This window comes from Prinia subflava, unplaced genomic scaffold (genome assembly GCF_021018805.1).
Source record: "Prinia subflava isolate CZ2003 ecotype Zambia unplaced genomic scaffold, Cam_Psub_1.2 scaffold_52_NEW, whole genome shotgun sequence".
Taxonomy (NCBI): Eukaryota; Metazoa; Chordata; class Aves; order Passeriformes; family Cisticolidae; genus Prinia; species Prinia subflava.
The window spans coordinates 602,358-614,481 of NW_026961053.1; the positions used below are offsets into that span (position 1 = coordinate 602,358).

The window sequence follows — 12,124 nt, forward strand, 5'->3', positions numbered from 1 at the left end:
GCTTCTCTGGAGCTGGTGGATGTGGAGTCTGGACACACTCCAGGAGTTTTCACTCTTCAGCTGTTTTGGTCCCCGTTCCGTCAGCACAGGATGCTCTGGCAGCCTCAAAGCTGCTTCTCCAGGGATGATCCCAGAGCCACTTTGACCCCAAACCGTCCCAGTTCGGCTGTGATGTCACTGTGATGTCACTGTGATGTCTCTGTGGTGTCACTGTGGTGTCACTGTGGTGTCACCCACAGCACCCCCAGCCTGGGCCCCCCCACCCCCAAAAAGAGGGAATCGCCGCGGTCCTTGGAGGGGCGGGATGGGAATTTTGGGAGCCTCGGAAAAGGGAGGAGGGGGGAAGGATGATGAAGGGCAGGGGAGGAAGGCTGGGCGGAGAAGGACAGACAGACAAACGCTGCCACCTGCTGTCCACACAAACCTCTCCCAGTCCCGAGCTGGGCCGAGCTCAGCTCCGCGGGATCCCAAAGCTCGGGATCTCCTGCAGCCCGGGAGAGCCCGCGGCGGCTCCGCCCGGCCGGACAAGGGAGAGTGGCCGGGTTTGCTCGGAGCGGGGACAGCCCCACGTCCCAAAGGGCTGCAGAAAATCACCGGGGACTGTGAGAAAGGGTCCCACGGGACATCTCCTGGGGCTGCCCCAGCGCTGTGAGCGAACCGAGCGGCCCCGCGGGGAGCGCCGGCTGAGCCCTCCCTGCGCTGCCGCCTCCGGGGCCGGGGGACAGCGCAGACTGTGACACGGTGAGCTAATTTGGTGGCGTTAATAACAAACATCCCACCCGAGTGATGGGCAGCAGAGCTGGCCCTCTCCTCCCGAGAGGCGCTAATTAATGTCCCCCTCCCTCGGGTGATGTCAGGCTTCCTCGAAAGGCCGTTAGTGGCCCTCATTAAAGGCTCCTCAGGATGAGTGTCCTCCCAACGCTGACCTTATTTTGACAGTGGCGCTAATTACAGAGCTCTCCGCGGAGGAATGACAATAATTACCCAGGCACGAGCAGAAAGGTCCTGGGGGAGAGCACCGAAAGTGGTGGAGAAATACGGACCTGGAGTCTCTCCTGGTGGGAGAGACGAGGCCCAGCTCCCCTGGAGAAAAGGCACATTCAGACCCCCAAACACCAAATTCTGGACGTTCTTCCTTGGCTGGAAACTCCCCAGAGATCTCAAAAGTGCTCTGGGAACACCTCCTGCCATCCACACCTCCTGCCTGACCCCCAGGTGGGGAGAGGCTCTGCAGGGAGCTGAGGGCTCTGCTCCCACCTGGGAGCCCCCACCCCCCTCCAGGCCCACACCCGGCTCTGTAGGGTTGCCCTCTTCTCCTTTTTCCTTCACTGGATTCAAGGATTTGAAACAAACCAACCCAGTTCCTGTGGAACACCCTGGAAAACCGTGAACCAGTGATTTCCAGGTGTTCCCAGGGCTCCTGGGCTGAGCCTGGATGTCCCGCAGGGATCCAGGGCTGCAGCCCCTCGTGGGGCCTCGTTTCACCCCCAAACCCCACAAATGACAGGGAACATCCCCGGTTTCAGCTCGGGACTCGGGGAACCACACCAGGCTCGGATCACAAGTGGGATCTGCCTGGCTGAGGAGCTGCGCCAGGAATTCCACACGGCAGGAAGCAGCAGGAAGTGTGTGGAGACACAAATCCTTGTTTTACACCTTTGCTCTTTTTTCCTTCTCGTTTCTTAGCTCCAGTGAAGGTGCTGGAAAGGGGAGCCCGTGGGCAGAGGAATGCGTGCAGGACACGCTGTGCCACCAAGAGGCCACCTCACCTGAGAGGAGGAAACCCACAGGTCACTGCTTGGGTCCGAAAAGTGGGAGAAAAAAAAAACCACAAATACAAGAGAAACAGCAACAACAATTAAAAAAAAAAAAACCTTCATTGAAGGCGTCAGTTGGAAAATCCGCCAGTAACGATATTTCCTGCAGCAGCCCCGCTCCAGAAAAGCTGTAATGATTCACAGTGACCCATCCAAGGAAAAGCAGGATACCCGTGACCCACCTGTCAGCTCTGGGCATCCTCTGGACGAGCTTAAAAGCACCAGGAAGGAGAAGAGTTCAGCCAGAACCGGCTCGAAGGAGGAAAATCGGGTCTGGCGTGGAGGGAGCAGCTCTTTGCCCAAGGTAGGTGCCTCTTCCTCCCTTCCTTCTCCCGGTCTCCCAAGGAACCAAACCAGATGAGGAAAGCGTTTGGTGATGGGCAACAGAAATCTGATTTTTGGCAAATAAAGGCTGGGAGGTGGCATTTTATTCCCACTGAATTTTTGAGGCATCCAGCAAAAATAGGGAATGTAAAATACGAATAAACCTGCTCATCTGGAAGGAGCAGCGGGAAAGTTCTCCAGCACTGTGGCAATAATTCCAGGAAAGAAATGTCACCCCCAGCTCGAAAAGGGAGCTTTGGGCTAAAGTTCATTGCAATTAATTTTACCTTTGGGTGTCGTTCCGCGCGCCCGCGCCGAAGCGCCGGGAATGTGCGGGCAGGGAAGGGCCAGGATGGGAATTCTCACACGCGCCTGTCCCGATCCCGGGAAGGGGTTGTCCCACTGGAGCAGTCCTGGCTGTGCTGCCAGGGCTTCCCGCGGGGCTGGGGGGGAATCACAGCCAGGAGATTTCCCTGCGTTTCTGCCTCCCCAGGAGCTCCGATGGTTCGCTGGCTGTACCTGTCCGGGCTGGTGCTTGCCGTGCTCGTCCCGGCCGGGGGGCAGGTGGCTCCCCAGGACCTGCAGGACCTGTCCAGGTACGGGGGCTGGGTGGAGCAGGGCTGTGGGGGCAGCTTCTCCCTCTCCATTCCTGTTGCTGTCCCAGCTCTTCCTATTCCAGTGTTCCATTTGTTTTGTGTGGATCCAAACGCCCTCCTGGCTCCCCACAGCCCAGGCAGGGACATTCCCTGGGAGGGAATCCCGGGATTTCCTGGCTGGGTCAGAGCAGGGACGTCCTGCCCGGGGCCAGCCGGGCTGGGCTGAGCCTGCTCTGGGCTGGTGCTCCCGTGGCACAAAGTCCTTTGGGAACCCTCTGTGGTGAATCCAAAATCACCCTGGAGCTGCAGGGGGTGATCCAAACCTCAGAGCAGTTCCTGCTCTGATGTGGGAAGCAGGGACCAGGGTTGGGATCCACTGAGCAGGACAGAGGGCAGTGATTTGGGACAGGACACTGGATTTATTTGATATATTTGATATATTGGATATATTGGATATATTGGATGCCAGGAAAACCCGGGCCAGGCTTGGCAAATCTCGGGAAACTGAAACAAGGACTGTGTGTTTGATTTGTAGGAATCATATTTATTCCTCTGCACTATTCCGTCTTCTTTGGGGGATGCTCTGCGCAGGGACAGGGTTTGGAGGGCACAGCCCTGCCCTGGGCATCTCCTGTGGGAGGATCCTCCTGGGGTGTCCCTTAAACCCCATTTCCCCCCTTCTCCTCCCACCCCGAGCAGATGGAAGCTGCTTGGACCCCAGAACTCGCCGAGCTTCCTGTCCCACGTCAGGCGACACTCGGAGGGGACCTTCACCAGCGACTTCACTCGGTACCTGGACAGGATGAAGGCCAAGGACTTCGTGCACTGGCTCATCAACGCCAAGAGGTGCCGGGAGCAGGGAGAGGGGCAGGACTGGGCTGGGAAAGAACCACCCCCCACCCCGATCCCAAGGGAGAGCTGGAGAGGGGCCTGGAACAGTGCCAGGACACGGAACGGCTTCCCGCTGCCAGAGGGCAGGGATGGATGGGAGATCAGGCAGGAATTCCTCCCTGGGAGGGTGGGGAGGCCCTGGGGTGGATTTCCCAGAGGAGCTGTGGCTGCCCCATCCCTGGAAGTGTCCAGGGCCAGGCTGGAGCAGCCTGGGATAAGGGAAAGTGTCCTCCCACGGCAATGGGTGGAACGAGATGAGCGTTGAGGTCCCTCCCAAGCCAAACCATTCCATGAAATCCACGGATCTGGTGCCAAGGCAGGGTTGGACTCCCTGATGCCCAATGGCTCCCGGGGATCCTCTGATCTCTTGTAATCAGGTCAGGAAAATGGAGCATTTGGGGTGGGATTGGAACTCTGGGATGGGAAGGGGCTGTTTCATCCTCTCCATGACTTATCCTCACGTTTTCCTCCTCATTCCAGCGTTGCCTTGCTGGCATCGTTGGCATTTCTGGGGTTTTTCCTCTTTCAGCCATTCCAAAGGGGCAGCTCCTCTCCGAGCAAGGGAACCCTCGCTGCCCTCTCCCAGCTCCCGATTTTAGCAGGAGTTTCCATCCCCTGAAGCTCTCCGGGGTTTGTTTTTTAGGTACAACTGACGGCAAATCCAGGCAGCGCCTTTCCAGCCTCATCCATGCAGGATTGTTGGATCTCTCCCTCTCCGGCCGGGATCGGGAGATCCCCGGGAAGGATCCGTGGATCACACTCAGCTCCTGGAGCCAGCCCGAGCTCCCCGGGCACCTCCTCCTGAAATCCCCACGGAGCAGCCGCCCCCCCAGACCCGGCTCCCTCTGCCTTCCCTTTCCCTGCTATTTTCCCTGAATGCCAATAAAACCTTTTGCTCAATCCTGCCGCTGCCTCCCGGCCTCTTTCCAAGATCCCGCTGGGATCCCGCACGGTCCCAGGGGATTTTGAGCCTCTGAGTCCCCACTTGGTGCCTCATTTTCCTCTCAATTCCTCAAGTTTTGGATAAAAGGGATAACAAGGATGTGCCCACCTGACCCCACAGAGCAGGGCCAAAAGAAATCGGAGAGAAATTTAGGAAAAACCCTGAAGTCATTCCCTTTTTGGTGTTAAATTATTTCAATTTGACCAAAATCCAAAGAATCTCTTTGGAGTTAATTTATTTCTAATTAATTACAGGACAAGTGGGCCCCAAAAAAAGCACAGAAAGGCAGCAGAGGGAACAGCTCTGGGTGGGGAATTTCACCACTCCAGGGCATTCCTGGAGTCCCAGCACAGCCAGGGCTGGCACAGGGGACACATGTGACACAGCTACTCCCACTGAGAATTAAATTAAATTAAATTAAATTTTAAAATATATCATTAAAGGAATAAAATATTTCTTAAAATAGAATCATTTTAAGATAAAATAATTTGGAAAAATAAAAGTAAAGTAACTAGAAAATGCTCTTAAAATAGAGTAAGTTTAAAAATTAAGTCTTTTTTAAAATGCAAAAATAGAATAATTTTAAAACAAAATAATTTTTAAATTAATAATATATTAATTTAAAAATATATAATTCTAAAAATAAAATTAAAATAAAATAATTTTTATAATTAAGAAATCCCCCCTTTGGTTTTGTTTCCAGCCCAGAGCATTCCCAAACTCCCTTGGGATAAAATAAATGAAATTATTTCAGCCTCTCAGAAAGAGAAACAACTCCAGAATTTTCAGAGAGCACAAAAACAACACAAAGGACGTGTCAGCACCTTGTTTATTCCCAGTTTGATTTATTCCCTGTTTACAGCCTTTGTCATCCCATTCCAATGGATTTCCTTGTGGGAATAGACTGGAAGGTCCCAGGGGGGAAGTGGGAGGGGATTGATGTCAGATTTCACTTTCTGGGTCATTCAAAGATATTTTGGGTTTATCCCTACAGCAGCTCCAGGAACCATTTGTGGAAGGTTTTCCCTCTGTGTTGTTTTCCCCTGCACAAGGAAATATTAAATCCTCTCAAAATAAGGAGCTGTCCACTCCTTCCTTCCTTCCTTCCTTCCTTCCTTCCTTCCTTCCTTCCTTCCTTCCTTCCTTCCTTCCTTCCTTCCTTCCTTCCTTCCTTCCTTCCTTCCTTCCTTCCTTCCTTCCTTCCTTCCTTCCTTCCTTCCTTCCTTCCTTCCTTCCTTCCTTCCTTCCTTCCTTCCTTCCTTCCTTCCTTCCTTCCTTCCTTCCTTCCTTCCTTCCTTCCTTCCTTCCTTCCTTCCTTCCTTCCTTCCTTCCTTCCTTCCTTCCTTCCTTCCTTCCTTCCTTCCTTTCCTTCCTTTCCCTCCTTTCCTTCCTTTCCTTCCTTCCCTCCCTTCCCTCCCTCCCTCCCTCCCTCCCTCCCTCCCTCCTTTCCCTGGAAGTTGAGTCCAGCCCTGTCTCTCTGCTTCCAGAGAGGAAAAGAAAACAGGAAAACCAAATTTGTCCAAGCGTAGGATCCCACTGATCCCAACGTTCCCTTTCTCCAGAACTTGCTCTGGTTTTTCAGCCTCCTCTCCTTCCCGAAGGCCCAGGGCAGCTTTCCCTGCTCTGCCTCTGCCCATCCCAGCCTGGCACCTGCCAAACTCCACTTTGCAAATCCCCATCCCTCAAACCCGATGGAGCTTTGCCCTGCCTGGGGAGGTGCCACTTCCACCCTTACAGAGCAATTCCGAATCTTCTTCTCCTCAGTCATTGTCCTTTTGAGGAGGTTCCAGGCAGGAAAAGGCTCCTGGATCAGGAGAAGGCTCCTGGATCAGGAGAAGGCTCCTGGATGGGTGGGATGAGCTGATGGCAGCAGTGCCAGGTCATGCCCCTGTCCCAGCCACAGATTCCCAGAGGCTGGAGCGAGTCCCAAACCTCCCGAGGGCTGTGGGAGCGCCTTTCCCTCAGGAATGCCCTCCCTTCCCAGCTCCAGCACTCCCAGACTCAGCCACACGTTCCAGGGGGACGCTGGAGCCCCCCGAGCCCCCAAAATGCGGGGAGAGCTCCAGGGCCTTCGCCGCTTCCCAGCCTCTCCCTGCAAAGCAGCAGGGAAAAGGAGCAGGAAAAGGCACTTCCCAATTCCCAATTCCCTCAGAAGAAGCTTTACAGGGGTGAAAGAGAAACCAGAGTCCATGGAGGTGACAGGAAGGGGAGGAACAAGGGCAGGGTGCAGAGCTCCACCTCTCACCTGGCTGCTCACGCTGCCAAAATCCAGGGATTTTATTTTTAAGCTTCCCTTGTGGTCATTTTAGAGCTGACTGAAGAGGGACATTTCTGGATTTTGCCACGTTCAGGCCAGAAAGAACCCTCAGAAAAGATGGGGAAAGGGAGCATGGGGAGCAAATGCTTCTCCTCTGTCTCATCCCGAGTGCTCCGGGGTGCTTCATCCCAATTTACGAGATGCTCCCAACGCTGTCCCACCATGGAGAGCATCCCCCTTGTACCAGTAAGAGACAGAAGTTACTCAGAGGAGGATCCCAAACCAGACCAAAACCCCGACTGCGAGGAAGGAGAAGGCGCCAGATAGAGCAGGGAATGGTTTTGTACATTCAGAGTTTATATTTGAAAAAAAAAGAAAAAAGAAAAAAAAAGGAAAAAAGAAAAAGGAGGAAGGAGAGGAGGAATTCGAGATTAAAAAAATAGAACTGATGGGAAGCGGTAGCGGAGCCTCCACCACTGCACGACACACACACACACACGGACACACGAGGCTGGACAACACGGATCCCCCGGGGGGCAGCACCCCCGGGGAACGGGAAACTCTGCATGGCTTTATGGGACCCCTCGGGTGGGAAACGAGCCGCTCCTCCGTGTCTGCCTTGGCACATCCCTGAGTCACGCTCCTGCTCCTCGACAGCGGCGTCGAGGCGCCTAAACGTGGGAATGGGCGGAAAAGAGGGAGAGAGGGAGAGTGTCATCAGTGGAAGACCCAGAATCAGAGGTCCATGGAATTGTTCAGGTTGGAAAAGGTGTTTAAGATCATCCAGTCCAACCGTTGGCCATCGTGTTCACCACTGGCCATGTCCCCGAGTGCCACGTCCAAGTTTTTGGAACTCTTCCAGGGATGATGGCTCCACCCCTGGGCAGCTGTGCCAGGGCTTGGACAACCTTTCCATGAAGGAATTTTCCCCGGTATCCAACCTGGACCTTCCCTGGTCAATCTGAGGCCGTTCCCTCTCCTCCTGTCCCTGTTCCCTGGGAGCAGATCCCAATCCCCCCCCGGGCCGTCCCCTCCTGTCAGGAGCTGTGCAGAGCCAGAAGGTTCCCCTGAGCCTCCTTCTCTCCAGGCTGAGCCCCCTCAACTCCCTCGGGAGCCCTCCAGACCCTCCTCCTGCTGCTCCAGCCCTTATCCAGCTCCATTCCAAGCTCTAGAGACACCCCCAGCCCCTCAGTGCCTCTCTGGGTGTAGGGTCCCAGTCTGATCCCGGGATTCCAGTCTGATCCCGGTGTGATCCCTGCAGAGAGGAGCCGCTGTCCGTGGTCCTGCTGCCTCTCCCCGGGAATGTGCCCCTTGCTCCGGCTCAGGGAGGCCGTGGGGATGTGCTGTCCCCACAGGGTCACGCCACAGCCGAGCCTTTACCTCTCTCCTCCCAGATTCAGAGCGTTTCTGTGTTCATGGTCAGAGCCTTCCACACCGTGGTCTTGGACATCTCGTCCGAAATGTTGATCTCGGAAGGATCAGCCCTGCAGGGAATATTCCACACGTTGTTCCATGAGGATGGGTCTGATCCCACCAGGAGCACTGGCAGCGGCCAGAGGAACAGGAGGGCGTGGAAAACTGGAGCTCAGCTGGGGAGGATGGTTTGGCTGGATGAGGAATTTTGGGAATCAAGCCCTGGAGCTGCAGACCCACAGGTGGTGTTTGCCCCCTGTGACCTCTCAGGTGGGAGCAGGAGGGCCTCCAAATCCCAGAAAGCCACTGGTGATGTAGTTTTGGGATAAAACAGGAATTGTGCAGCCACTGTGTGGGGTCAGAGCTCTGCATGACCTCCTAATTTGCCTGTAAATTGGGATTTTCCCACTAAGATGACGGGGGGTAAATCTGCAAGTGCAGAAACCTTATCCAGACACTTCCCACTGATCCTGCCGAGGGTCCTGACCTGGGGGTGCTTTACCTGTCACTGCTGGGCTTTGGGGTGTCCACCCTGCTGGTCTTGCCCAGCTTCAGCTGAACAGAATTCGCAGCAGCTGCTTCCATCATTTTCTGGGACTCCTGAAAAGAGACAAGTCAAGTTCTCTGTCCTTGATCCAAGAAGGGATAAATGAAATTCCAGTGAAAACCGGGCATGCTGCCCTCCCCTCTGACCCTCAGCACCTTTAGCAGCAGGTAAAGACCTTCCCTTATGGGTGTGCTTGGGGTTAGTGACACAGCTGGGAACAAACCCTCACAGAAATACAATAATTATTCTTATTATAACGCTCATTTTAAAGTGATAACGATGTCTCTGTTCAAGTGTGAAACTCTCTGAGAATTTAGGGAAAAAAAGTTCAGAGTGTGGGATCCAGGCTGTGAGCTCTGGGTTTGATTCAGTTCTGGTGTTCCCCCAACAGCTGCTGCCCAGAGAAGCTGTGGATTCCCCGTCCCTTCTCCCATCCCTGGCAGTGCCCAAGGCCGGGTTGGATGAGCTTGGAGCACCTGGGATAGTGGGAGGAGTCCCTGCCCACAGCACAGGGGGCACTGGGTGGGCTTTAATGTCCCACCCAACCCATTCCACAATCCACGATTCCATGATTTAGGGACAAGCTGTGACAGGAATAGGGAATCTCAGAGCCCGGAGGACATTCCCAGCTCCTGTCATTACCTCCTCTTCTTTGGCTTCATTTTTGGCATCGTCCAACTTCTTCTTCTTGCTTTCTGGCATGAGGTCATCCAGGAAGCTGAGCTCCCGCTTGGAGAAGCAGAAATCCATCACCTTCCGGACGAAAACGAGAGCCAAAACCTTCAGGAAGGAAAGGGGAGATGGGTGAGGCCAGGGGTGGTGCTGCCCATCCCTCCAGGGCTGTGAGCAGCAGGAGAAATGCTGGAAACACCAGGAACACCTGTCTTGGGTTACAAATGCAGGATGTGTTCTATTCCCATCTGTTGAAACTGGTTGAAGAGGTGTTTTTTTCTTTATCTCTTAACTCTGGGGGAGGGGGCGGTGTCCTCTGTTAATGGCCAGATGTTAAAAACAGCTGGGACCGTGTTCTTCATCCCTTCCAGGACCCAACCCTCATAACTCTGGGGATATCTTCTGCTAAACCCAGCTGGGGCCGTGTTCTTTATCCCTTCCAGGACCCATCCCTCATAACTCTGTGGGGATATCTTCTGCTAAACCCAGCTGGGGCAGTATTCCTTATCCCTTCCAGGACCCATCCTCCCTCCAGGGGATCTCTGCTGTCCATGGGCCACTGAGGCTCCCTGCAGGGCTGATACAATTCCATCAACCATGGGAGATGCTGCACCCAGGGGAGGAGCCCGGAATTCCCACCTGGATAAACCCTGGATAAACCCTGGGATTCAGAGCCCAGCACAGCCTGTGTGCTCTGCATTCCCACCTGGATAAATCCTGGGATTCAGAGCCCAGCACAGCCTGTGTGCACTGCATTCCCACCTGGATAAAACCTGGGATTTGTAACACCAGCACAGCCTGTGTGCTCTGCATTCCCACCTGGATAAACCCTGGCATTCAGAGCCCAGCACAGCCTGTGTGCACTGCATTCCCACCTGGATAAACCCTGGGATTCAGAGCCAGCACAGCCTGTGTGCACTGCATTCCCACCTGGATAAACCCTGGCATTCAGAGCCCAGCACAGCCTGTGTGCTCTGCATTCCCACAGGAACACCAGACCCATCTCACACCACTGGACCCTTCTACAGGATCCTCTCTGCTCCAACAGAACCACTTCTGTCACTCCAGGAGGATTTAACTGGACTGCTCCTAACACCCTGACCAACAGGGTATCAGGTCGTGTTCTGGCTCTGTCAGTGTTTTGGGGTTTTTTTTGTTTGTTTGTTTGTTTGCTTTTTTGTACTACTACATTTTTAATATTCCCACTAAAGAACTGTTATTCCTATTCCCATATCTTTGCCTGAAAGCCCCTTAATTTCAAAATTACAATAATTCCGAGGAAGGGAGTTTGCATCCTCCACTCCAAGGGAAGCTCCGGCTTTCCCTGGCAGACACCTGTAGCCCTGATTTCATGTCTGAGATGTTTTGGTTTGGGAAATTTCTGTCCCAGGAGATTTGCTGGACACAAAAAGCAATGTTTTGCTAATTGTATCTGTGTTATTAATTCTTTTTAGAGGAGGGACTTCTTGCTGGCCCTGTGGCTTGACCAATGTGGTCAAAGATGTGTTAACTTTGTCCATCCAATCAGATTGGTCTCTCTAAATAGTACATAAAGAAATCACTTTTTAAATAAACGTTCTTTTGAGCCTTGTGAGAATTCACAGAGTCTGTGTGGTTCATTTGTGCCCCGCAGTGACACACGCCTGCCTTTCCCAGCTCAGACCACCCCGTATCTCACCATCATGGGGAAGATGATGGCAGCGCGGGAGGCCTTGATGGCCCAGAGCAGCACGAGGCAGAGCAGCTGGATGAGGGTGAAGAGGTGCACCTTGCGCAGGGGCACGTGGCGCAGGTAGATGAAATCCGGCTGGTGCTTGGCCGGCATCCAGAACAGCTTCAGGCGGTCGAAGAACTGCAGGGGAAGGGGAGACGGCGTCACCCGGGCGCTGCCAGAGCTCCTGAAGCTGCTGAGGTTCGGAGGTTTTAGGAGCAAGGAGAAATCCAGGATCTCATTCTGTTCCTCCTGGGAGCAGCACCTGTTTTCCCTTCGCTCCGTCCAAAAACCACCCGGTTCTGCCCACCAAATTCCAAATTATTCCAGGGTTTTCTCTTGCCAGCATCTCTAGGCCCAGGGAGTCCCCAAGCGAGGATTCCCACCCGTGGAACTTCCTTCCCTTCACCAAACACCAACCTCTCCTAAAGCCTGAAATGGAATGCTGAAGTGCATCCTCCCAGTGCTAAACTGGGATCTCCCAGTGCTGGGCTGGATCCTCTCAGGCTAAACTGGGATCTCCCGGTGCTGAACTGGATCCTCCCAGTGCTGAACTGGGATCACCCAGTGCTGAACTGGGATCCTCCCAGTGCTGAACTGGGATCTCCCAGTGTTGAACTGGATCCTCCCAGTGCTGAACTGGATCTTCCAGTGCTGGACTGGATCTTCCCAGTGCTGAACTGGGATCTCCCAATGCTGAACTGGGATCTCCCAGTGCTGAACTGGATCTGCCAGTGCTAAACTGGGCTCTCCCAGTGCTGAACTGGATCTGCCCAGTGCTGAGCTGGATCCTCCCAGTGCTGAACTGGGCTCTCCCAGTACTGAGCTGGATCCTCCAGTGTTTAACTGGGCCCTCCCAGCCTTAGAAACTTCCAGAGCCTCCACCCTTCAGTCCCTGACACAAAACATTGGAACTCCCTGCTCCCAGGGACACTTTCTCCCATCCCAAGGCC

The 12,124-nt window shown here is 54.0% G+C and overlaps 2 protein-coding genes across 2 annotated transcripts; one reads left to right on the forward strand and one right to left on the reverse strand.

Annotated features, from left to right (window-relative positions):
- Positions 1–1,512: 1,512 nt before the first annotated feature.
- LOC134565487 (pro-glucagon-like) lies at positions 1,513–4,515 on the forward strand. The gene is made up of 4 exons (XM_063425075.1): positions 1,513–2,121; positions 2,635–2,737; positions 3,437–3,583; positions 4,272–4,515. Exons 2-4 carry the CDS (start codon positions 2,643–2,645, stop codon positions 4,279–4,281), a joined length of 252 nt encoding a protein of 83 aa, XP_063281145.1. The 5' UTR covers positions 1,513–2,121; positions 2,635–2,642; the 3' UTR covers positions 4,282–4,515.
- Positions 4,516–6,029: 1,514 nt separating this feature from the next.
- LOC134565485 (electroneutral sodium bicarbonate exchanger 1-like) lies at positions 6,030–11,309 on the reverse strand. Its single transcript, XM_063425072.1, has 5 exons — positions 11,139–11,309; positions 9,431–9,568; positions 8,744–8,841; positions 8,209–8,312; positions 6,030–7,499 (listed from the first exon to the last, which is right to left on the reverse strand). Exons 1-4 carry the CDS (start codon positions 11,283–11,285, stop codon positions 8,225–8,227), a joined length of 471 nt encoding a protein of 156 aa, XP_063281142.1. The 5' UTR covers positions 11,286–11,309; the 3' UTR covers positions 6,030–7,499; positions 8,209–8,224.
- Positions 11,310–12,124: the final 815 nt, after the last annotated feature.